Below are 22,262 nucleotides of genomic sequence, written 5' to 3'. Positions count from 1 at the left end.
CGGGTAAAACCTTCGCCATCCGAACCCGCAAGGACCTGGACCTGTTTTACAATAGTACTGGCCTTAGTGCCCCTGAGTGAATTTCAAAATGATTTCTGTACATTATTTTGCAGCTGCTTATAAGTTAACTCATTAGTTTTTCATTTTTTGATTCTTTTGATTCGAATTTTAAATTGTTTTCTACGTATTACTTGATTAAATATTCTTTTAATTATTTAGATTGCCTTAGATTATCTTTATTACATTCATCACCATTATTATAAATTTATTATTTGTATCCTTTCACAATTGCACTTTTTACTTATTTTTTTTTTCTTTCTCCGTCTTTCATAACGATTTTCTTTTTATACAGTCGTAAATATTTCATTATTATAAGCCTAAAGTTTAATTTTAATTCCCTTCTAATTATCTGTTCATATTATTTAATATTTCCCATTTATAAATTTTGTTAATTTTATGAATGCTAATCCTGTCAATCATGCTGATCCTGATGAGAACTTTGTAAATTCTGTGAATGCAGCCGATCTATTTTCCTGTAAATATTATACCATTGATACTTTTAATGATTCTCTCCCTGATCATATGCGGCAATGCCTTTCACTAATAAGCCTTAACATTAGAAGTTTTAAGAAAAATCACGACGAATTTATTGGTTATTTGAAAAATTGCAATCATGAATTTGACATTATAGTGCTAACTGAAACTTGGGCTAAGCAAGAAACACATTGCATGAATTCACTTCCAGGGTATAATGCTTTTCATAATTATCGTGAGGGCCGGAGGGGCGGTGGTGTGAGCATTTTTGTTAAAGATTCACTTTTGTTTAAACCTCTCGATGAGTTAAGCATATCTACGGATAATTTTGAAAGTGCCGGGGCAACAGTTTCTGTTCCCAATTCCTCTCATTCTGCTATTATCTTAGGTATATACAGGCGTCCAGGAGGTGACGAAAATATGTTTTTCAACTCGCTAGAGGCGGTACTAAGAAGTCCAGGTATCTCTTCTGGGAATACTGTTGTCACAGGGGATTTTAACATCTGCCTAATGAGGGAAGGGGAAAGCGAGACCACACGGAGACTGATCAACACAATGCGGTCTTTCGAATACCGACCATCAATAACTAGGCCTACCAGAATCGGGTCAAATGACTCTCTTTCCTGTATCGATCACATTTGGGCCAATAATAACCTCGTTAGTAACTCTGGGATATTTTTAGCTGATATCACTGATCATTTCCCAATTTTCTGTAGCCTTTTATTGCCTGCACTAAGCAGCATGAATGACAAAATAAGAATTCAATTTAGAGACATGAGCCAAATTAATGATAGAAAGTTTACAGAACTACTCCGGGGTAGAGACTGGTCAGCAGAATATGGTCACGCCTCCTTAAATCCTCACGTAGGTGTGACCTCTTTCAGTGACAAGATTGACAGTTTCTTCAATGAGTGTTTTCCCCTAAAAACAAAATTTGTTAGTGTTAAAAGATTGATGAATAGGTGGCTTTCCAAAGGACTTCTTAAATCAATTAATATTAAACATAATCTGTACCGAAGAATGAAATTGGGTAATTATAGTAGCCAACAGTACAATAACTATTGTAATCTGTTATGTACATTAATACGCAAGGCAAAGAAAAACTATTTTGAGAGTACTTTTGACCAACTCCGTAGAGATGCCAAAAAATCTTGGGACTTAATCAACTCGTCACTAAGGCCGGGCAGAAAAAAAGAGTAGCTCACTCAGAAAACTGATTCGAAACGGGGAAACCATTACTGACACTAAACAAATTGCAAATGCTTTTAATCTTCATTTCTCTACAATAGGCGTTACTCTAAGGGATGCTTTACCTCAAAATATTAACTTAGATTTCCGTACCTATTTGCCTCCCTCAAATCAGCAGTCTATTTTTTTTACCCCTTCATCTCCATTTGAAGTGATGAACATTATAAAAAAACTGAAAAACAAAAAAGCAAATATTCATTCTCCTCCTACAAGATTATATAAGAACAATGCTAACCTACTTGCCTTTCCTATATCTATGCTATTCAACCGTTGTTTAGATGCTGGTATTTATCCTGACATTTTGAAAATTGCATGTGTGACTGTGTTACACAAATCCGGTGATATATCAGATGTTAATAACTATAGACCAATTAGCTGCCTTCCTTTGTTGAATAAAATATTTGAAAAACTATTGTATAGTCGACTTTACTCTTTCTTCAATAGTTGTAACATTTTCTCTACGTGTCAGTATGGTTTCTTACGAGGCGTAAGTACTAGTGATGCCGTTCATGACCTCCTTGAAAATATCTATAATGCAATGAATAAAAATGAATACCTTGGTGCGGTTTTTTTGGATTTGAGCAAAGCCTTTGATACTGTGTCTCATGATATACTACTTCAAAAGCTGGAACATTATGGTATACGAGGCAATGCACTACTCTTACTCCAATCCTACCTGACAAATCGAAAACAATTTGTCACGCTCGATGGTCATCTTTCAGAGATTATGGATGTCAAAATAGGTGTCCCTCAGGGATCAGTCTTAGGACCGTTATTTTTCCTCATCTATATTAATGATTTGCCTCGTTCAGTTGGCAGATTAAACTCCATACTTTTTGCCGATGACACCACGCTCCATCTTTGTCATAAAAATATTTATTCTCTTTGTAATTCTTTAACTGCTAACTTAAATAATGTTAAAAATTGGTTACTATCGAATAAATTGACCCTAAATGAGAGAAAAACATATTTCATAATATTTTCTTTGCGCAAAGTTCCCGGTAACATAAGAGTTGCAATAGGAAATCACACTCTTGACCAGAAATCCAGTGGAAAATTATTAGGAGTAATGTTTGACAATAAATTAACCTTCAGTAAGCATGTGGATATGATAGTCAATAAAATTTCCAGTTATAGGTATCATATATAGGCTGAAGGATTATTTCCCGCTATATATATTAAAACAACTCTACCACTCTTTAGTATCTCCTCATCTAAATTACTGCATTACAGCGTGGGGGAGTTGCAGTAGAAACGTCCTGCAACCGCTAATCATTATGCAAAAAAAACTGGTGAGAATAATAACTTCGAGTGATTATTTAGCTCATACATCACCTCTATTCCGGTCTCTCTCGATTCTGAAGTTGGAGGATACCTACAAACTCTCCTTAATGAATTTGATGTTTCAAACCCTTTCGCTGCATAAATATCCATCCATTAGACAAAAAATAATTCAGGTACAATCAGCACACCAATATGGAACAAGAGAGACTAACTTAACTCTTCCCTTCGTACGTGTAAAGAAATGTGAACAGTTTTATCTCTATCAGGGAGTTAAACAATGGAATACTCTGCCTGCTTATCTTAAGGCATTGCTTAGCATTCGATCTTTTAAAAAATCATATACTAATATGTTATTATCTGTGTACTAAGTTTTATTAGTAGACATTTCTTCATGAACTAACCATTAATGCAATAATGTTCTTAATTCTTATATTCTTTATTGCTTGTATACATTTGTAAGTCTAGCATTTCTACCATATCAATGTTAAATTCAAAATTTGTACTATTTATTATTCCGCCCTTCTTTATCATACTTTATTATACGAATATACTGTACATTTCCATTTATTTTTAGGCTAAAAATCTCATTTATGTGTCTATGTGTACATGTGTATGTATATGTACATGTGTGTGTATATGTATTTGTATGCATATGTATATTCTTATGTATATATATGAGTACATTTAGTTTATCGATATCAATATTTACTTTTTATAAATTTTTTTTAATTGATGATATTATTTTATTGTATTATTGCCCGAAGAGCTCTGCTCCACATGGGCTTGGACCGAATCTTTTTTTGTAAATATTTTGTATGTATATATGTTTTTGTCCAATAAACATTATTATTATTATTATTATTAATGACTAAAAACTAGACTTTTATTTTTCCATGTGCCTGTATTATTTTTGACAACCGAAGTAAATTCGAAAGACAACTCGAAACTACGTAAGTCAAGGTTACTCAACTTAGGTATGAGCGAGGTAACTAGCGGGTGGTCGTTATCCCTCACTAAAAATCATCATGGCTAGTTAAGCTTCACCAAAAAGAATTTACCCAATATAAATGGAAAGCTTGTATTTGCACTGGAACAACTAAAAGATACACAATAGAACAGTGACTTTGAATTATAGAGAGAAAAAAAAAAAAAAAAAAAAAATGCTAACTTGAAGCAGTCGTGGATTCTTGATCTTCACGCCTGTAACCTAAACCCCACGCATAACATTACAAAGCTGTCACCGACATCTAAATCATCTTCCACTTGGCAAAACCTAATGCAATAAACACACACACACTACCTTAGTGTTTTCCAAATAATGTTTTAAATAAAAATAAATGAAGGCAAAATCAAACCACATGAAACTAATTTCAGTTTATTTAATAGTTCCTGGGGAAGGAAAAAAAACCAGCATTACCATATAATTTTTACAATGAAAATATAGTGACAACACTATTTAACCTTTACTACATTACATAGCATTTGTAAACATGAACAATTTATGCACTCGTAATCAATAAAAATCTGGGAGTACAGTATACTCAATAATTCAAACTTTTCAACAAGATCAAAATACTGTAAAATTACACTTACTTGGGAAGTACACCATCTTTTTTGGCCAATCGCGCCAAACAGTCATCGGACTCGCCCTGTAAAAATTAAAATCATAGATTGAGGCTGAAAGGTGGCTTTTCGTCATATGGGCTTTCACACAGGAGTACCTGTCCACTTCATAGTGATTCCCAACAATAATCAAATTCTGACTTTTGGATTCAACAAATAACAGTAAATGTAAAAACAGCAGAATCAATATTACAAAATTTTGCATTTTACTTCATAAAGAAATTATCTTGCAAAAAAAAAAAAAACACATGCTTACCATCTTTCTGATTTCACCGCAAATAGCATAGGTCTTATATTGTCCGGTCATTCTTCCAGTACTTTCATCAACCTAAATGAAAATAAGGAAGTTGTTATCAGTTTCATTTGGTTAAATCATATAAATATTATGTAACCCTTGAACCTCCATCTTTCATTATTTACTGGCAAACCTTTAGCTAGCAGTATATTTTGGTGGATATTTACAAAGCTATGAAGCAATATATTTGACCTTGACCATAATGCAAACTATGGAGTACAAAATCTAACACCCACAAGTCATCAAATATGACTTTAAAGGTCTAAGACATCGGTTGACATACCTCTATTTTTTCATCGACATGCAAATATTCGAACAGTATAAAGGTGGCAAAATTGATATATCACAAATTTAAAGGAATTTGTATTTTTCTCAACTATACAAACCTGAGTCCTTTAATAAAAGATAGATTCAAGTGCAATTTTAAAACTTATAACAAGGCGTCGACAATAGCCGGTGCCAGGGAAGCCCTACACCTTTTGCCAATACACTGAACAGTCCCTTCTATTTCATCTGGGACTTTTGAGAAGGTAAAATCAGGAAGTCAAGTGAAAAGACTAAATTACAAAAAATACAAATGACTGAAATTTGCGATTTGTTCTTATACAAACCTTCACCCTTTAATAGGAGACTTCTTAGGTGGGTGGAAGTTCCTATTACCAAATTGGCTGGCTAAATTCCTACGATAGCTATACTCTGGCCTGATAAGGCACGGAGCTCTGTATACCAGACACCTCGGAAACCAGGGTCGAACGTACCGCCAGGTTCATGGAAAAGACAACCAAAACTGTTGCACAAGAAAATCTATATCGTAGACTAGCGAGTCTTAAGTTAGGCATTTACCATTAATGGGTCTGCTTGTACATATAAGCCTTCTCCTCCCGCGGTAGGTTAATGGAATTGAACACTTCTATTTAAACAGAAACAGAAAACCTGCCAGATATAGGTGGTGTTTACCTGTATCAGCATTCGCTCAGCTCCATGGGATCCCACAGCTATGCCCTAAGAAGGGAAGAAACAGGGACAAAGGACCAGACACTAACTCATTCTAGTCTTGCATTGTAACTGCTACCTTAGGTCATGATACCTTCAGTCTTGTCATTCCCGTAAATAATGTGCAACGTTTCCATACTCCTGTGTCTAAACTTTTAGGCGGGAGATTTATCTCGTAGGATAGAGTTGCACCAATTCTTCTTATCTCATGGGCGCACATCTTGGCTTCGAATGAGGCATTAGGGAATCTAAGGCTAATTTAATAGTTTTCCCAGCCAAAAGGAGAGACTATTCTTGGTGTGACTTTTTCCTTTACTAGTGCATATTAATAAGGATGTATAACCTACAGTAGGTCTGACAGTCTTGGTTCTCTTGAGGTAGACCTTTCGTGCCCTTACAGGACACTAAAGTAACTCATCCAGATCATCAGTTACTTCCCGTAGGGGAAAAAAATTTAAATAATGAAATCCTGAAATCTATGACAGACGGATTTTGCGTTATTGCTACAATACAGGGAACAAAAGATAAAAAAAACCTATCTCCAGAGCTCAGACTGAGAGGAAGTACAAAAGGCTGTTTATTTCCCTTATGCACATAGGCGAAGCCAAAGCAAAAAGAAAGACCGTTTCTAAGATAGGTCGCTATGTGAGGCTAATTAATAGTTCACATGAACTCTTACCTAAGGACTGCAACAACTTGGTCACATCTCTGGCTAAAAGTTACCATGACAGGTACAGTGAACCCTCGTTTATCGCGGTAGATAGGTTCCAGACGCGGGCGCGATAGGTGAAAATCCGCGAAGTAGTGACAGCATATTTACCTATTTATTTAACATGTATATTCGGACTTTTAAAACCTTCCCTTGTACGTAGTACTGTTAACAAACCACCCTTTAATGTACAGAACACTTAATGCATGTACTACAGCACCCTAAACTAAAACAGGCACAAATATTAAAGGCGATTTTATATCATGCGTTTCCTAAACACCTAAAAAGCACGATAAAAAATGGCAACCAATGTTTTGTTTACGTTCATCTCTGATCATAATGAAGAAACAAACTCATTTAGTGTACACATATATGTATAGGTTAGTTTTTGCATCGATTATATTGATTATACAGTACTGTATGTTGATTTTTTTATTACCAATGTTTTAGTTTACGTATTTTTCTTAGGACTTCCAAATGAAATCTTTTTCTTTATGACGCCGCCTGAAACGACGGCGTGTACGCTCAGTAAACAACCACGCTCAGAACAAACAAGGCATTTAACGTGCATGATGATAGTGATAAATAATGATACAGTACATACAGTATTTACAGTAAAAGCATTTACAAAATATGTTACCTTACAAATATAAATTATACAGTACTTGTACGTAGCAAAGCAGGAAAACAGAGAGAGAGAGAGAGAGAGAGAGAGAGAGAGAGAGAGAGAGAGAGAGAGAGTAGAGAGAGAGAGAGTAGAGAGAGAGAGAGTAGAGAGAGAGAGAGAGAGAGAGAGAGAGAGAGAGAGAGAGAGAGAGAGAGAGATTGTTTTACGTACGTAAATGTAAATTTTAAACAAAAAAAATATGATAGGTTACAACATGTAGACTTTTAAAACCTTCCCTTTAACTTAATGCATACAGTACGTACATTACTAAACTATAAAACAGGTTAAAGTAAAAAATAAAGATTGTTACTGTACTCACCACGAAAGAAGTTGAAGAAAAACTTGAATGGTGATGGCGATGAATTTGCTGCACAGTAGAAATGATGATGATGAAGCTGATGATGTGTTCTACTGTGCAGTCAATGATAGTATTTTACGTCTCTTCAGACGGAGGTGTCTTTTCCTGGGACACCTCTTCAACTTCTTCAATTTCTTCCGAAGGCGTACTAGCAGGAGGAACTGGCTCTTTTTTGCGAGGCTGGAAGAACATTGTGATCGGAAGTTGTTGCCGCTGCTTCTTTTTTCGATCCAAGAGCATTTTGTAGGGAGTCATGTCTTCATCGATCTTGTTGCAGAATTGCATCGAGCGAACCATATCCTCGTCCCACTCTTGCAACATTTCTTTCGCCTCCTTCATATGGTTGCAGAACTTGGCAAGCCGTTCTAATGTTAAGCCCCTTTCTTCGACATTTTCTTGGGTCTCTTCCTGGGTACCCTCACTCTCTTCCTCACTTGCCGATTTCGTCAGGTCTTCGAGGTCTGCGTCAGTTAGGGGCTGGGAATGGCAGTCCAACAACTCGTCGACGTCTTCAGTCGTCATGTCGCCAAACCCGTCACCTCCAATTATGGCAGCCAACTGCACAGATTTCCGTATTGCAGAGTGTTGGATTTCCGACGGAGTAAATCCCTTGTCGTCGTAAACAATATCGGGCCACAGATTCTTCCAGCTCGCATTCACGGTTGCAGGTTTCATCTCTTGAAGTGCCTTTTGAATATTCTGCAGGCACGTGGCTATGGTGTACTGCCGCCAGTACGCCTTCAAGTTGAAATCTTCATCCTCGTCATCTTGGGCAGCATCCACACACGCAACGAGGTCCGCCAAGGTATTCTTCGTGTAGAGGGCCTTGAACGCCCTGATAACCCCCTGGTCCATCGGTTGAATTAATGACGTGGTGTTGGGTGGCAGGAACTCAACCTGAACGCCCTCACGCGACAGGTCAGTTGCGTGTCCACCAGCGTTATCCATAAGGAGAAGGATCTTGAATGGCAAGCCCTTCTCTAAGAGATATTCATGGACTTGCGGGATGAAACACTGGTGGAACCAGTTGGAGGTCAGCATCTTCGTAATCCATGCTTTTTGATTATGCATCCAGTACACGGGAAGGAGATTCTTATTTTTATTTTTCAAAGCGCGAGGATTTTTCGACTTATAAATAAGCCCCGGCTTTAACAAAAATCCAGCAGCATTGCCACACATCACGAGGGTAACGCGATCCTTGAATGCCTTAAAGCCAGAGGCTTTGGCTTCCTCTTTGAACAGGAAAGTTCGCGACGGCATTCTCTTCCAAAACAAGCCGGTTTCATCCATATTAAACACTTGTTCCGGCTTGTATCCACCTTCAGCGATAATGTTCTTGAAAGTCTGGTTCACGTAAGTTTCAGCAGCGGCAGTGTCAGCGGAAGCAGACTCCCCATGCAGGGAAACGCTTTTCAGGGCGAAGCGTTTCTGAAACTTCGCGAACCATCCTTTGCTGGCGGAAAAACGTTGTTTCTGACGCTGGGAATCAGTGGAGGTCCCTGGTTGAGGTTCATCTACATCATCATCTTCTTCAGCATGGTCGCCATCGTCGTCATGAGGTTCCTTTGCCGCAAAATTCTCATACAAGCTCAAAGCCTTTGTTCGGATGGTGTTCGTATCCAACGCTATGTTCTTCTTCCGGCAGTCGGCAATCCACACAGCTAAAGCACCTTCCATGCGTACGATCGTTTTATTACGCGTTGTAACGACTCGCTTCGCTGATCTGCTAAAGGTGATTGCAGCAGTCTTTCTAATGTTCACCTCGTCCTTTTTGATATAGCGAACGGTGGATTCGTTGATGCTAAAATGGCGGCCGGCGGCCGCGTAACTTCTACCATCTTTTAACATGTCGAGAAGCGTAATCTTCTCAGCTATCGTCATCATCCTTCGGTGGCGTTTAGGCTCACTACCAGCCTTACTAGAAGCAGAATGCTTGGGAGGCATTGTACAGTAGGATTTAACAGAAAGTTCAACAAAAAGTTCAACTTAAAACAGTCGCACACAGCACAGATTAAACTTCACAAACTTAAGAACGTCTACTCAGCAATACGCGGAAAGAGAAAGTGAACGATCCAGCCCCGCGAGAACTTTGATGCTGCGGGTAGAAGATGCGGGCAAAACACCAATCACAGGCTAGATAACAAAACTTGAGTTTTGATTCGTCATCTATCAACGCTTGAACCAATCACAACCCGTCTTACAGTACATGATGCGTTGGTTACTCATAATGAACGTACGTAGATTAAGTACAATACCGTAATAATAATAAATAATGATAATAATACTGTACAGTAATAATAATAATAATAATGATAATAATAATAACAATAATAATTTTATTAACAACAACAATAATAATAATAATAATAACAATAATAATAAAAATTTACGTACGCTATTTTACGCCTCTCTCTCTCTCTCTCTCTCGTACGCTTACAGTATTCGAAATGTGATTTTTGCAACAAAGAATATTATTGGATGCAGTACTGTACTACGTACGTATACATACAAAAGATTCATGGAAAAGAAGCACATCCATTACAGTACACACCATTCTAATATGGTATGACTGCATCTGATTTGCGTTTCATGTTCGATTTAATTTTACTACGTACTGAATTATCGTATGATCACATTCTCTTTTCGTGTTTTATTTCTTTCTGTGCTGAATTATATATCATATGTAATGCAATGAACAATCAGTAAGAGCAGATATTACTAATTACAGTATTAATGGAATTACAGGTAACAAAATATCGTATTTGGTTGTCTTCAGATTTCGCGGTATTTTCGAATTTTCCGGAAAATCCGCGATATGTATATATATATGGGTTATGGTGAATCCGCGATTGTCGAACCGCGAAGTAGCGAGGGTTCACTGTAGTTCCATAAGCATGTATAATTTCCATTAAGAGGAAATATCCCTCTTATGAGTTTCAGTACCTGGCTCAAGGCCGAACGATATCCAATTACTGCTGAGACTAAAAGGCATTTATCCTTTCGTATGTATGCAAGAAAATCTGTTCCAAGGGGAATACTGTAGAGACAGAAGTATTCCATCCCTGGCCTTAACCACATAGGATGGACAATTTTGCCTGATACACATCAGAGAACTAATATCGGGAAACATCTTACAATGTCTAGAGCAACAAGCGCCACTCTCAGAAGAGGTGCTGGAGAACCTCTTCTTGTGAAGTGATAAGATATATCAGAGTTGTGGAACCTCTACTGCAGGTGACAGGTGACTAAAATATCATGATCATTCAAGTAAAAAGGCAAGGAGACCAACAAGCACGTGGATCCCAGGTGAATGGCCGGTCATTCAGCAGGAGACCTGTGAGGAAGAGGTCCATGACAAGATGGTCTGCCGACGTCATCAGGGTAATGTTCGCCAATCATGGACACAAGTGTGTGGATATATCTGCAAGAGACCAGACAGGCCTCAGACGTTATCACGCTCTTGTTTGGTGATCGTAAAGACAAAGCCAAGCGAGATTGGAAGGCATTACGTTCTGAGCCAGTACACGTATAGACGTGTCTATAGGGACTGATGAGATGGCCTCTGCTTACATTCCTCACCCCCTTGCTTGTATGATGGGGAGTTCATCCACCATGATCCTTCTGATAGGTGGTGAACTCTATGTCAAGAACCGTCAAAATAAGGATGGCTCACAGGGAGGCACCTTTTATTCAGATTTTGGTTCTAGTCCAAGAATGAGTGGTGGTAACAAGCATGTGAACACCTGTACCATGTATTTCTGCATGCTAGGTAAGATCTCAGTATGATCCCCCTTACATATAAGGGAGAGACCTTTGGAGACATGGCTATGTTAATTGGTCATCTTAGACAATGTAGTCAAGTGGTAACATTCAGTCAAGAGCACTACACTTGGTACGAGACTGAACATGGGTGCCATAGCGGCATGTACTGATATTTCTTCACATTAATGGACATCTCTCTCCACACATTGCTTCTCCCTCTCTCTCGAGAGGGATATCATCGAAGAATGGAGAAAAAGGGCAGCAGCTTTAACTAAACTGGTAGATTATGCTCTCAATTTCGTATAGTAGTGCACGCTGATGTTTCTTTCAAGTGACAACTGCATTTTTTCCATTATGAGACTGATCATAGGTAAAAGGGGTGTGAAGTTTTGAACAGAAATACCTCCCAAAAGTTGAGTGTGCCGACTTTCCCTCCTGTTATGGGAGACAGTTATGGCAATAAACAGGAAGGTTCCTTGTACAGTAATGTCTCGAACAACAGGAGCCATATGTATGCGATCACTACTGATCGGTCTTCCTGAGTATCCTGGATGATGTCTTCAATTTATACTCCTCTAGACTTAGCAGGGAAGACTTCCTCATAAAGATGAGGCAGAGAAGAAGGAGGAACTTGAAGTTTGCCTGCTACTGGGTCACAGAGGTCAATGACAGCACACTCAAAGGAAAAGAGACCACAAGAACTCTAGGAAGAGACTGCACAATCAGATGTTATGTAATAACACCTTTCCAGGATCAGGAAGACAAAGATAACAGGCAGCCCTTCCCTTTCCTATGAGCGGCAGCAAAATGACAAATTCGAAGATAATTTGTATTTTTCCTAACCATACAAACCTTAGCTATTTACAAAGGGTTATTACTTTTAGCGTAGCTGAAATGGCGAGCCATTAGAATTTAACGAGGGTGTATTACCCCCGCGCTAGTTAGCGGGGGGGGTAGGGGAGTGGTAGCTAGCTACCCCTCCTCCCCCTCACACACAGGTGAATACTCACTTTCACTTAGAGGTAGGACTTGTCTTGGGGGACAGGGCTGGCGGGCAAATATGTGTAAATAGCTAAGGTTTGTATGGTTAGGAAAAATACAAATTATCTTCGAATTTGTCATTTGTTCCGTAACCGAAATACAAACCACGCTATTTACAAAGGGTGACTTATCCCTTAGGAAGGGTGGAAAGTCCCCAGCCATACTGGCTTTGGCTTTACCCGGGGACTCAGAATCCGAGTGAGTCGCACTCGAGAAAAGGAGTCCCTGCACCTCACAAGTTCCTTGCACCGCAAGGAACCATGTGGCCTACGTAAGCTTGTGTGTGAAGGAAGAAGTGTGACCCGTCCTAGGCAGTTGACCTGGAGTTCCAGAAGGAACTCTGGGTTAGGACGTTCCCAATACCACCTCGTCAGGGTATGGGGGACGCGACAGTATTGACTCAATACTCGGAACACAAGGAAGCATGGTTTACCTGCAGAGGTTCGAGGTCAGCTATGCAGAGACCAGGATGCTGCTTCCCCGTAGAGGGGATGATGAAGAAAGAAGTAAGGGCCAGACATACTTCTTTCGTTCATGCAGACTAAAACCTGATAACAATGCCCTCAACCTTCTGCTACCTGTCCAAAAAGGAGCCTGAGGTTAGACCAGCTGTTGTGTAGCCACCACAGAGCGATAGAAAACGTATCGAGACTCCTGTGGGTCACGCCCTGCAGGAAGCGGGCTGCGAAGGTCATCAGACGCTTCCAGACTCCAGCTTGTAGCACCTGCGTCACAGAGTAGTATTACTCGAAGGCGAGGGACGTTGCGATGTATCCAACATCGTGCTGTAGGGCGACGTGACGGGGGAGGGTCTGAAGACAGGTCGAGATGAATGTCCTTGAGTCCGGGCTGAAGAGGTATACTGGTGACTCTCCCCCCATGTCCTCCTTGTGTTCCCAAATCGGCTGCAACTGAGGCCAAACTGCAGCTGTTCCCAGCGCTAACCTCTCGATTCCTGTACTGGCAAGAAAGAGAAGGTCTTGGGACATCAGACACAGAATGGAGACTCAAAATCTTGAATGAATCGGACCGAAGGGTCGGGACCCTCAGATTCTGAGTCTAGCCAACAACTCAGGAGCGAGCCTGAATGTTGCCTTCCCCTCTTCCTTAGAAAGGGGGGGAGTAGTAAGAGACCAAGAAGATTGCTTACACACTGGCCGTGGCCAGAGTGAGCAGAAGACCCAAGGCGGAATACAATCCGAGGCCTGTCATAAAAGGGTCTTGAGAAGATCTCTTAAAGGACTAAAAGTCCGAGCCATGCTCCAAGTTGGAGGTCTTCCTCCGACTAGGGCAGGGACGATCGTAGCTTCGCATGAGCGAGGATAGATCCAGCGGGCAGGAAAAAGTTATTCCTTTAAGCCTGAAGGTCAGGGAAAGGCTGAGCGACAGGCTTCATTGCCAAGAGCGGAAAGGAGTTTCCTCCCGCCGAAAGGCAATAAGACCGTTATTGCTGGAGAAGAGGCCTCACGGGAAGAGGTATATCTCCCACGGCACCAACCACCTTAGACTCTTCACTTTGCCTGGGAGACCCCTGTGGATGACTATCGCAGATGACGCGACCTCCGTACCGCGACTGTAGCGGGTTGTCTCTTCTAGAGGAGGAAGCGTAGTGTCTCCAGGCATGAAGCCGAAGCGACGTCCCGGTTCGGGAGAGATGTCGCAGTGTGGTTGCTTGAGTAGTCTGCGCCGTGGGAGAAGCTCTCCCGGGAGTTCCGTCAGGGGAAGCAGAGGGTCCAGAAACCGTTCTGCGCATAGTCCCAGTGGAGCTCTCCCATTGAAAGGTTGACAGACAACCTGGTTTTGTTGAGACCCATTGTCCGCAGACAAAAAGGAGGGAAGACGCAGGCGTCGAAGTTGTCCCACCATCACCGGAATGCATCTTGCCAGAGTCTCGGGGTCTGAGACTGGGGGGAAAACTAGCGGAAGCTTGAGGTTCCAAGCTGTCGCGATCAGGTCCCCCAGACCAGCACTTGCTGGTTACCCAAGGTCAAAGACCCTTAGGTACACTCTCTCTATGAGGCTCTGCTCGGATAGTCTGAGAGAAACATTCCCCTGCCTGGAATGAGAGAGCCGATGGTGGAATTGAGAGAATCTCAATCATCCCGGTATCTCTACTGCAAGATGTGAAGGTGTGAAAATGCGTCCCCTGCTGGTTAGCATGAAGTCGACACGCAACGGGGCGACTTGGCAGGAGCGGTAGGATCTGAAGAGGGGCCAGACTAAGGCCCTTAAGCCTGCCTGAATGATGGAGAGGTATCCTTCAGGTCTTGACCATAGGCCTGGACCGGAACATGCCCCCCCCCCCTTTCCTTTGACGAGTCTGAGAACCGCATCAAGAATGTGGGGAAAGGACGAGAATATCCACTACCATCAAGAGGCTCCATAGGTCAACACCCATTGCAGGTTTAATAGTTCCGCTGGTCCCATAGGGCCAGGGAGTCCGGTTAAACATTGCCTGAAGCCACCGGAACTTGGATCGCCCCACATGGAACTTATCCTGAGGCGACCGTTCGGACTATAAACGGGTCAATGAGGAAAGAAGAACTAGGAAACGTTCCGAGGTAGGGCTGAAAACTCTGCTTGACTGAGAACAGGTACTGCGACTCTCCTCAGTCTTGCCACAGTCAACCGAAAGGAAGGCTCGGAGGATGTGGTAACAGAATCTGGCGTCCCCAGGTGGTCACCCATCCAAGTACCGACGTTGCTTAACCTCGCTGGACGGACGAGAAGCGGGGTTTCCAACGTGGTAAGGCGGTTGACTCAATATCATGGCCAGATACTCCAGATGTTGAGGCAGAGGAAGAGAAGGCTCCAAGCAAAATACCATGAGCCCACACTCATGGTCAGCATTCGGAAGCTTTTCCCGGCGCTGAAGAAGGTCGAAACCCGAGCCTACCGGAGTTGACCAGCCCTCCAAACAGCAGAGGAGGCGGAAGTCTGCACCTGAGCGGCCAAGAGGAAGGCAGGGAGAGTTCTCTGGGGAAACAAACCTGCTATGCCACGGCGGGATAGCCACACTGCATCATAAGCAGGAATACTTGCAGTTTAGGCTGAATTCGACGAGCACCCTGGAAGATGGATGGAATGGAAACTGAAAGTACCCGTCCTTCCGATCCAGGGTTAAAGGAGTCCTGTCGCCTCGTTACCAGTCTGATCGATTCTGCTGGTCTACGCTGGCCAAAGTTTGTTCGACAAACTTGATCAGGGCTGAGAGGTCGACTATGGACATCCCCTCTCAGATCCTTCCTTACAAGAAAGGATCGACTGAGGGGGCCGGGGGTGAAGCCGTCGATGATCCTAAGGAAGACCTTCGCCTAAGGTATGGATCATTCTGCCCAACCGGGCAACTCTGCTGATGCTATGGCATAGAGGTTCAGAGACACTGAATTCGCTGACAGAGACGGCAGGCGCGATATCCTTGGCTACTCACAGAGATTGTGCGGGAATGGGCATCGGGAAGCTGTCATTCGGATGAGTAACCTTAAGCATCCTCCCAGCGAAAAAACCTGCAATCCTAGAGTTCGTGAACTCCTTTTAGGACTATGCCCCCCCGGGGGAGTCTCCCGTGCCATCTGTTCCTGACAGGAGGAAACTGCAATTGGACACCTTGTCCCAGTTGTCGTAGCCGATAACTTAGGCCGACGTGGTTGAAAGAAAAGGGAGCTGGAGCCCTGCAGAGTCTGGAAGAAAGCGCCTTGGAGGAGTGAAACCGGAAGTCGATTTACTCCGCACAGCAGATGTTTAAGTCTCTGTCCTTGGGCAAAGACAAAACTCTTCTCAAGGATGGAAGGGTGTCTGAGGTCGTTGACCTCCACAGATGAGACACCCGAAGGAAGCCTTCAGTCAGTGCGTCCAGATGGTACAACATCGAGCTTGTCCGCAAGTAGATACTTAACGACGAAAGGCCAAGGTGCCTGAGCTCGAGAGGAGGAAAGTACCCTTGATCTTCCTGTAGCTTCCTTGAACCAAACCTCGGGCCGTAACCGAGGAGGGAAAGAACCTGATAAGCTCCCAGAGGAAGAGGTAAGCAGTCACCCCTTGTCCGATGGAGAAATCTTCAACGGAAAGCCCCCCCGCCAAAAATCCTTCCAGGGCGGGAGAAGGAGAGAGTACTCGTGCAGGAGAGGGGACCCTCGAGACCGACCTCTTGGGAACCAACTTCGCCCTGGGGGAAGTCACCACGAAGTCCACTCCTCTCTTTCTCTTCAGCGTAGGAGAGACAGCCGCTGGTTTGTTACCCTGGCCGGTGAGTGCTGGTTTCATAACCCTCATTAACGCCCGTGCCAGCGGATCAAACCATGTCTGCTGCTCCAAGGACACAGAGTCCGAAATCCTCGCTAAGGTGAAAGGGATCGGGCGATCCTTTGGAGAGGACACGACGGTTCCTGCCTGAAAAGAAGGTGGGAAGAATGCTGTACTGACCTGTCTTCGTCCTGCACTACCAACCTGTGCTTGGATGGAGGTGATCCCGAGTGCCGCCTAGGAGCACGCGTCCCTGCTGCTACCACCGGCTGTGGAATTCGCCGCGAACTATGGTCGCGCGAGGGCGAACGGTCGCGCAAAGGCGAGCGGTCGCGAGGGCGCGCAGGCGAGCGGTCGCGCGGGCGCGCAGGCGAGCGGTCGCGAGGGCGCGCAGGCGAGCGATCGCGCGGGCGCGCAGGCGAGCGATCGCGCGGGCGCGCAGGCGAGCGATCGCGCGGGCGCGCAGGCGAGCGATCGCGCGGGCGCGCAGGCGAGCGATCGCGCGGGCGCGCAGGCGAGCGATCGCGCGGGCGCGCAGGCGAGCGATCGCGCGGGCGCGCAGGCGAGCGATCGCGCGGGCGCGCAGGCGAGCGATCGCGCGGGCGCGCAGGCGAATGGGCGTGACGGCGAGGGATCGTGCTGCCGCGTAGGTGAAGAAGATCGCTGGCGGTAAGCGATGGCGAGCAGCATGTGTAGGTGAATGATCGCGTGATAGGGTGCGATGGTGATCAGCATCCGCAAGAGGGCGAGCGTTCAGGGTTGTGCGATGAGGAGCAGCATGCGTAAGCGGGCAATCGTGCAGGGTTGTGCGATGGCGAGCAGCATGCGCAGGTGAATGATCGCGTGAAAGGGTGCGATGGTGATCAGCATCTGCAGGAGGGCGATCGTTCAGGGTTGTGCGATGAGGAGCAGCATGCGTAAGCGGGCAATCGTTCAGGGTTGTGCGATGGCGAGCAGCATGCGCAGGTGAATGATCGCGTGAAAGGGTGCGATGGTGATCAGCATCTGCAGGAGGGCGATCGTTCAGGGTTGTGCGATGAGGAGCAGCATGCGTAAGCGGGCAATCGTTCAGGGTTGTGCGATGGCGAGCAGCATGCGCAGGTGAATGATCGCGTGAAAGGGTGCGATGGTGATCAGCATCCGCAAGAGGGCGATCGTTCAGGGTTGTGCGATGAGGAGCAGCATGCGTAAGCGGGCAATCGTTCAGGGTTGTGCGATGGCGATCAGCATCCGCAGTTGAGGGTCGCGCGATGGCGATCAGCATCCGCAGTTGAGGGTCGCGCGATGGCGATCAGCATCCGCAGTTGAGGGTCGCGCGATGGCGATCAGCATCCGCAGTTGAGGGTCGCGCGATGGCGATCAGCATCTGCAGTTGAGGGTCGCGCGATGGCGATCAGCATCTGCAGTTGAGGGTCGCGCGATGGCGATCAGCATCTGCAGTTGAGGGTCGCGCGATGGCGATCAGCATCCGCAGTTGAGGGTCGCGCGATGGCGATCAGCATCCGCAGTTGAGGGTCGCGCGATGGCGATCAGCATCTGCAGTTGAGGGTCGCGCGATGGCGATCAGCATCCGCAGTTGAGCTAGTAGCTGGCGAACCATGTTCCTTCAGAAGTGTTGGAGAACGTTGGCGTGCCAGCTGTAACACACGTGGGCGATCCGGAGATCGCTGGCGAGCTGATGATCGCTGACGAGCTGACGATCGCTGGCGAGCTGATGATCGCTGACGAGCTGATGATCGCTGACGAGCAGAAGGCTACGCGTGGAAGCCTGCGCAAAGAAGAGTCCTTGACCCCGACCTGAACCGAAGTTCTAGATCGCGAGGGCGAACGTGGGCGCACAGGGCACGTAACAGGAACCGCAGGGAAGATCATCTTGAAAGCGCTGACGAACAGGAGAGCGCTGACGAACAGAAGGGCGCGCAGGGAAACCCTGACACGCAAGGGAAGAACCCCCGTGGGGGCAACCCTTTGCCCCGAAGGGATCGTTGTCCGCCGGGAGACTGATGTCCGTCGGAAGACCGCTGTCCGTCGGGAAGACCGTTGTCCGTCGGGAAGACCGTTGCCCGTCGGGAGACGAGATTAGACTGCTGTCCATCTGCACCAAGACGGAAGATCGAGAAAAAGAAGTTGTAGGCTGCAAACGGAGATTCAAAAAGGCGCCTCAAGCACCCTTATAGGGAGATGAGAGGCCCTTACGACGAGGCGGACGGAGGGCCTTACGGCGAGGGAGGCCAACAGCAACAGCAACAGAAGAAACCTCCGAAGAGGAGTCTCTATGAGTGTACTCTCTCGCGAACGACAGAGAAACACTTCGTGGAAGAGACTGGTCAGCCAGTGACCTAAAAGGGGTAATCCTCCGAAGAGGAGCCCCTGCAGTTGCCCAGCCCCTTGAGCGAAACTGCAGGTGCGACCGCTCAGCACCAAGAGCATAGTCGCACGAAAAAAAAGGCAAGAGAAGAACCCCCCAAAAAAGGAAAAGCTCAAGCCTGGACAGGAAAAAAACTTCCCTCGGAAGGAAAGTTATCCGCCCAAGGAGGCAAGCCTCCTGACTGTTCTAAAATGAACTGGAGAGCTGTCCGTCGACACGGGAGTACTACCAGTAGAAGGAGACACGCCCCTGACGACAATACAAGGGGGGAGGCAGCAACAGCCGAATCCCCAGGACTCAACCAGACAGCTCACACCGTTGCTATATTACAGAAACGAACTAGATCGGTAACTGTAAAAAAATAAAACAAATAATATTAGTACACATTCATTCCCCCGGGAAGGCTCCGAAGAGGAATCCCGAGGAAAAGGAACAAGAATTACACAACAGGCACGTGCCCTCACAACCACTTACACTCGCGGAAGGAGAGCTGTAACCAAAACAGAATTATAACAATTATAATTATGTAACTATGTAATTATGTAATTTAAAAAAAGAATGAACACTAAAGAAAAAAACGAAAACCCCGAAAGGAATCGTTCTACAAGCTGAAAAATTAACAACTACAATTAGATTCATAAACTAATTGAGACAAAATGTACGGCGTAGCAACCCCACCCACACGGGAAGGAAGCTACAAGGGCGTAGTAAAACATAGTAAAAGGGTGAACGACCTCAAGAGAGAGAGAGAGAGAAAGACCGAAGTCAAACTCGATCGCAACCCATAAAATTAGGCCGTGGTGGCCTAACTGCCGAGGCCTCCACGTAGATATCGTACACTACACACACACATCTGAAAAGGAAACTTACTTATTTCTATACTCAAATATATATACAAACATGAAAACATGTTTACATATATATTGAGTAAAAGAAAAGTAAGCGATTAAGTAAAGACAAAACAGACAATGGCTGCCAAGCGAGGACCAAGACAGAGACGTCTGTCACAGTCCGAGCCAAAAGTGAAAGTGAGTATTCACCTGTGTGTGAGGGGGAGGAGGGGTAGCTAGCTACCACTCCCCTACCCCCCCCGCTAACTAGCGCGGGGGTAATACACCCTCGTTAAATTCTAATGGCTCGCCATTTCAGCTACGCTAAAAGTAATAACCCTTTGTAAATAGCGTGGTTTGTATTTCGGTTACGGAACAAACCTGCTTCTTATGACCGAGCTCAGTGATGTCTAAGGATTGCAACCTCCCAAAGGATTAAGTTGCCATTGACATCACCACACTAGCGAGAGAATAAACAGCAAACAGGAACAAGAATGTGGAAATCAGGTTTGCACAGAAAACTGCCACAGCAACATTTATTGGAAAACAACTTCAGTACAAATATATTTGTTTCCTTCTAATGTCCGCTGCACATAAATTGCCACCCCATCTGTCTGAAGGAAAAAGACAAAAGATTAATGCAGCAACATGACAATGCCAGAAGTATGCCTGTACCCGACACTTAAAATAAAACCACAATCTAACTACCTACCACCACTTCATTAAGTTTTAACAGCTTCTTAAATTAGGTGAAAAAATAGTCACACATACTGAGGACACAGGACATAATACGGTACAGTTGGCAAAACAAGATTCCCACAAACACTATAAAAAAAGATCATATACAATTCCAGGAATGGTTTTAGCTTTAAAATTTAAGTACTGTACAAGAATTTGAATTGGTTAGCCTGTATAAAAACTAAAAAACTTTCCTTATACCACAATGAAAAACATAATAAAGTACCTCTGCCAAGTTGATCTGGATGGAAGCATGATCCTTGGCATGGATGATTCTGTTTGAGGCAGAGCACTTGCGTGGCACATACAAATCCACGTATTCTCCAGAGTCGTTCTGCATGATGTCTGTTGGGTTTTACCAAAGGTGACTTCTGAAAAAATAAAAGGTATGTTAGGATGTTTATGTACTGTATACCATATTTTACATGTAAATACAAATATATGTACAATAAACCCAAAACCAAATTAGTTAAAAAATAATTTGCCTTACAAAACTGTATCCGTCATACAGTACTAGCGTGTACTCTTTAGCACAAACTGGGAACAGCTGTTGAATTTTGTTTTGATTTAAAAGGGGTAGTTGGTCATACAATACATTTCATCAATATTCAGGTTATGCCAGGTCTGGGTAGGGGGTTGATGTGTACAGACGGCCCAGCAGACCTCCCTTCCCTTATTTACAACCTTATCACAATCTTGTATAGGATCAAACCCTTTCAGTTGGTTCTAAAATCCCTGATATATACCTACCAGAAAGATCAAGAATGTTTTTTAGTATCATTAAAAATTACTCCAAAAATGTTGTTGGCAGTTCACATTCCTTAGAGTGGATTTCCTGTTTCTGTAGTTCCTAGAAATAGCTAGCTATAGATGATGTTTTCATCATTTTAGCAGTACTGCACTGTAGACCGTAGAACTAATAGGTGAAACCGGGTAATTAGAAACCCTTTGGGAACCTCACTTGACCTGGCCAATTGCCTTTTTTTTTTTTTACTCAATCAGAAGTCAACACCTCAAAATTGAAACCGAGTGATGTGTGCATCATGCATAGTGCAACGTTGTTTGTTATTAGCAGCCCAGACATGAAAATGGCACATGTACCTTTGAGAGCTACACAATTTCGTACTTTTTACGTGTGATTTAATAGAGAACTTGAAAACCCCAAAATTTTACTATTATACTCTACCCTACAATGGGGAGTTTTACTTCATATTTATTAATGAAATGACTGCTTGGTGAATTTAATGGCCATTATACAAAGTGTTGTAATGGTGGAAAGGGGTATAGTTTTCACAGGATTGACTCCCAATGCCAAGGATATGTACTTTTGGCATTGTGCAAACTGTTCATGACAAAGAAAGACTGAACAAAAAAGGAAAATATTTTCTAAACAAGCTAAACCTATGTTATAATAGCAAAACTTGGTCTGTCCCAATCTACCATTCAATCTTCTTCGTGCCATGCCGGTCAGCTGCTATAAAGAGGGAGTTGTCCATCCTTTGAATAGGCGATATAGCCAGATGATCCAGACCTCAAGAGACTTTCAATAATGTAAGTACAGCTATGTGTT

The 22,262-nt window shown here is 43.8% G+C and overlaps 2 protein-coding genes across 2 annotated transcripts in view; both read right to left on the bottom strand.

Annotated features, from left to right (window-relative positions):
- Window positions 1-524: 524 nt before the first annotated feature.
- The window catches only part of LOC137626927 (liprin-beta-1-like), a 378,890-nt gene continuing 357,152 nt past the window's right edge, over window positions 525-22,262 (bottom strand). Inside the window, exon 5 of the mRNA XM_068357915.1 lies at window positions 525-1,455. Coding sequence (XP_068214016.1) covers window positions 1,387-1,455 — 69 coding nt within the window. The 3' untranslated portion in view covers window positions 525-1,386. The remainder of the gene's footprint in view (window positions 1,456-22,262) is intronic.
- Window positions 4,428-21,091, bottom strand: RpS21 (ribosomal protein S21). The gene is made up of 4 exons (XM_068357846.1): window positions 20,919-21,091; window positions 4,946-5,017; window positions 4,660-4,715; window positions 4,428-4,455 (listed from the first exon to the last, which is right to left on the bottom strand). The coding sequence occupies exons 1-4, from the start codon at window positions 21,030-21,032 to the stop codon at window positions 4,446-4,448; spliced, it is 252 nt and encodes an 83-aa protein (XP_068213947.1). The 5' UTR covers window positions 21,033-21,091; the 3' UTR covers window positions 4,428-4,445.

Source organism: Palaemon carinicauda, chromosome 2 (genome assembly GCF_036898095.1).
Source record: "Palaemon carinicauda isolate YSFRI2023 chromosome 2, ASM3689809v2, whole genome shotgun sequence".
Taxonomy (NCBI): Eukaryota; Metazoa; Arthropoda; class Malacostraca; order Decapoda; family Palaemonidae; genus Palaemon; species Palaemon carinicauda.
Note: the sequence above shows the minus strand (reverse complement) of the source record. Positions and strands in the feature narration are given on the sequence as shown.

What these genes read in the sequence shown, in the direction of transcription:
- RpS21 (XM_068357846.1), bottom strand. Translation starts at nt 21,032, where the DNA reads ATGCAGAACGACTCTGGAGAATACGTGGATTTGTATGTGCCACGCAAG. An exon ending in TCCAGATCAACTTGGCAGAG is followed by an intron (nt 5,018 to 20,918) that starts GTACTTTATTAT and finishes ATTTTCATTTAG; the next exon opens with GTTGATGAAAGTACTGGAAG. An exon ending in GCGGTGAAATCAGAAAGATG is followed by an intron (nt 4,716 to 4,945) that starts GTAAGCATGTGT and finishes TAATTTTTACAG; the next exon opens with GGCGAGTCCGATGACTGTTT.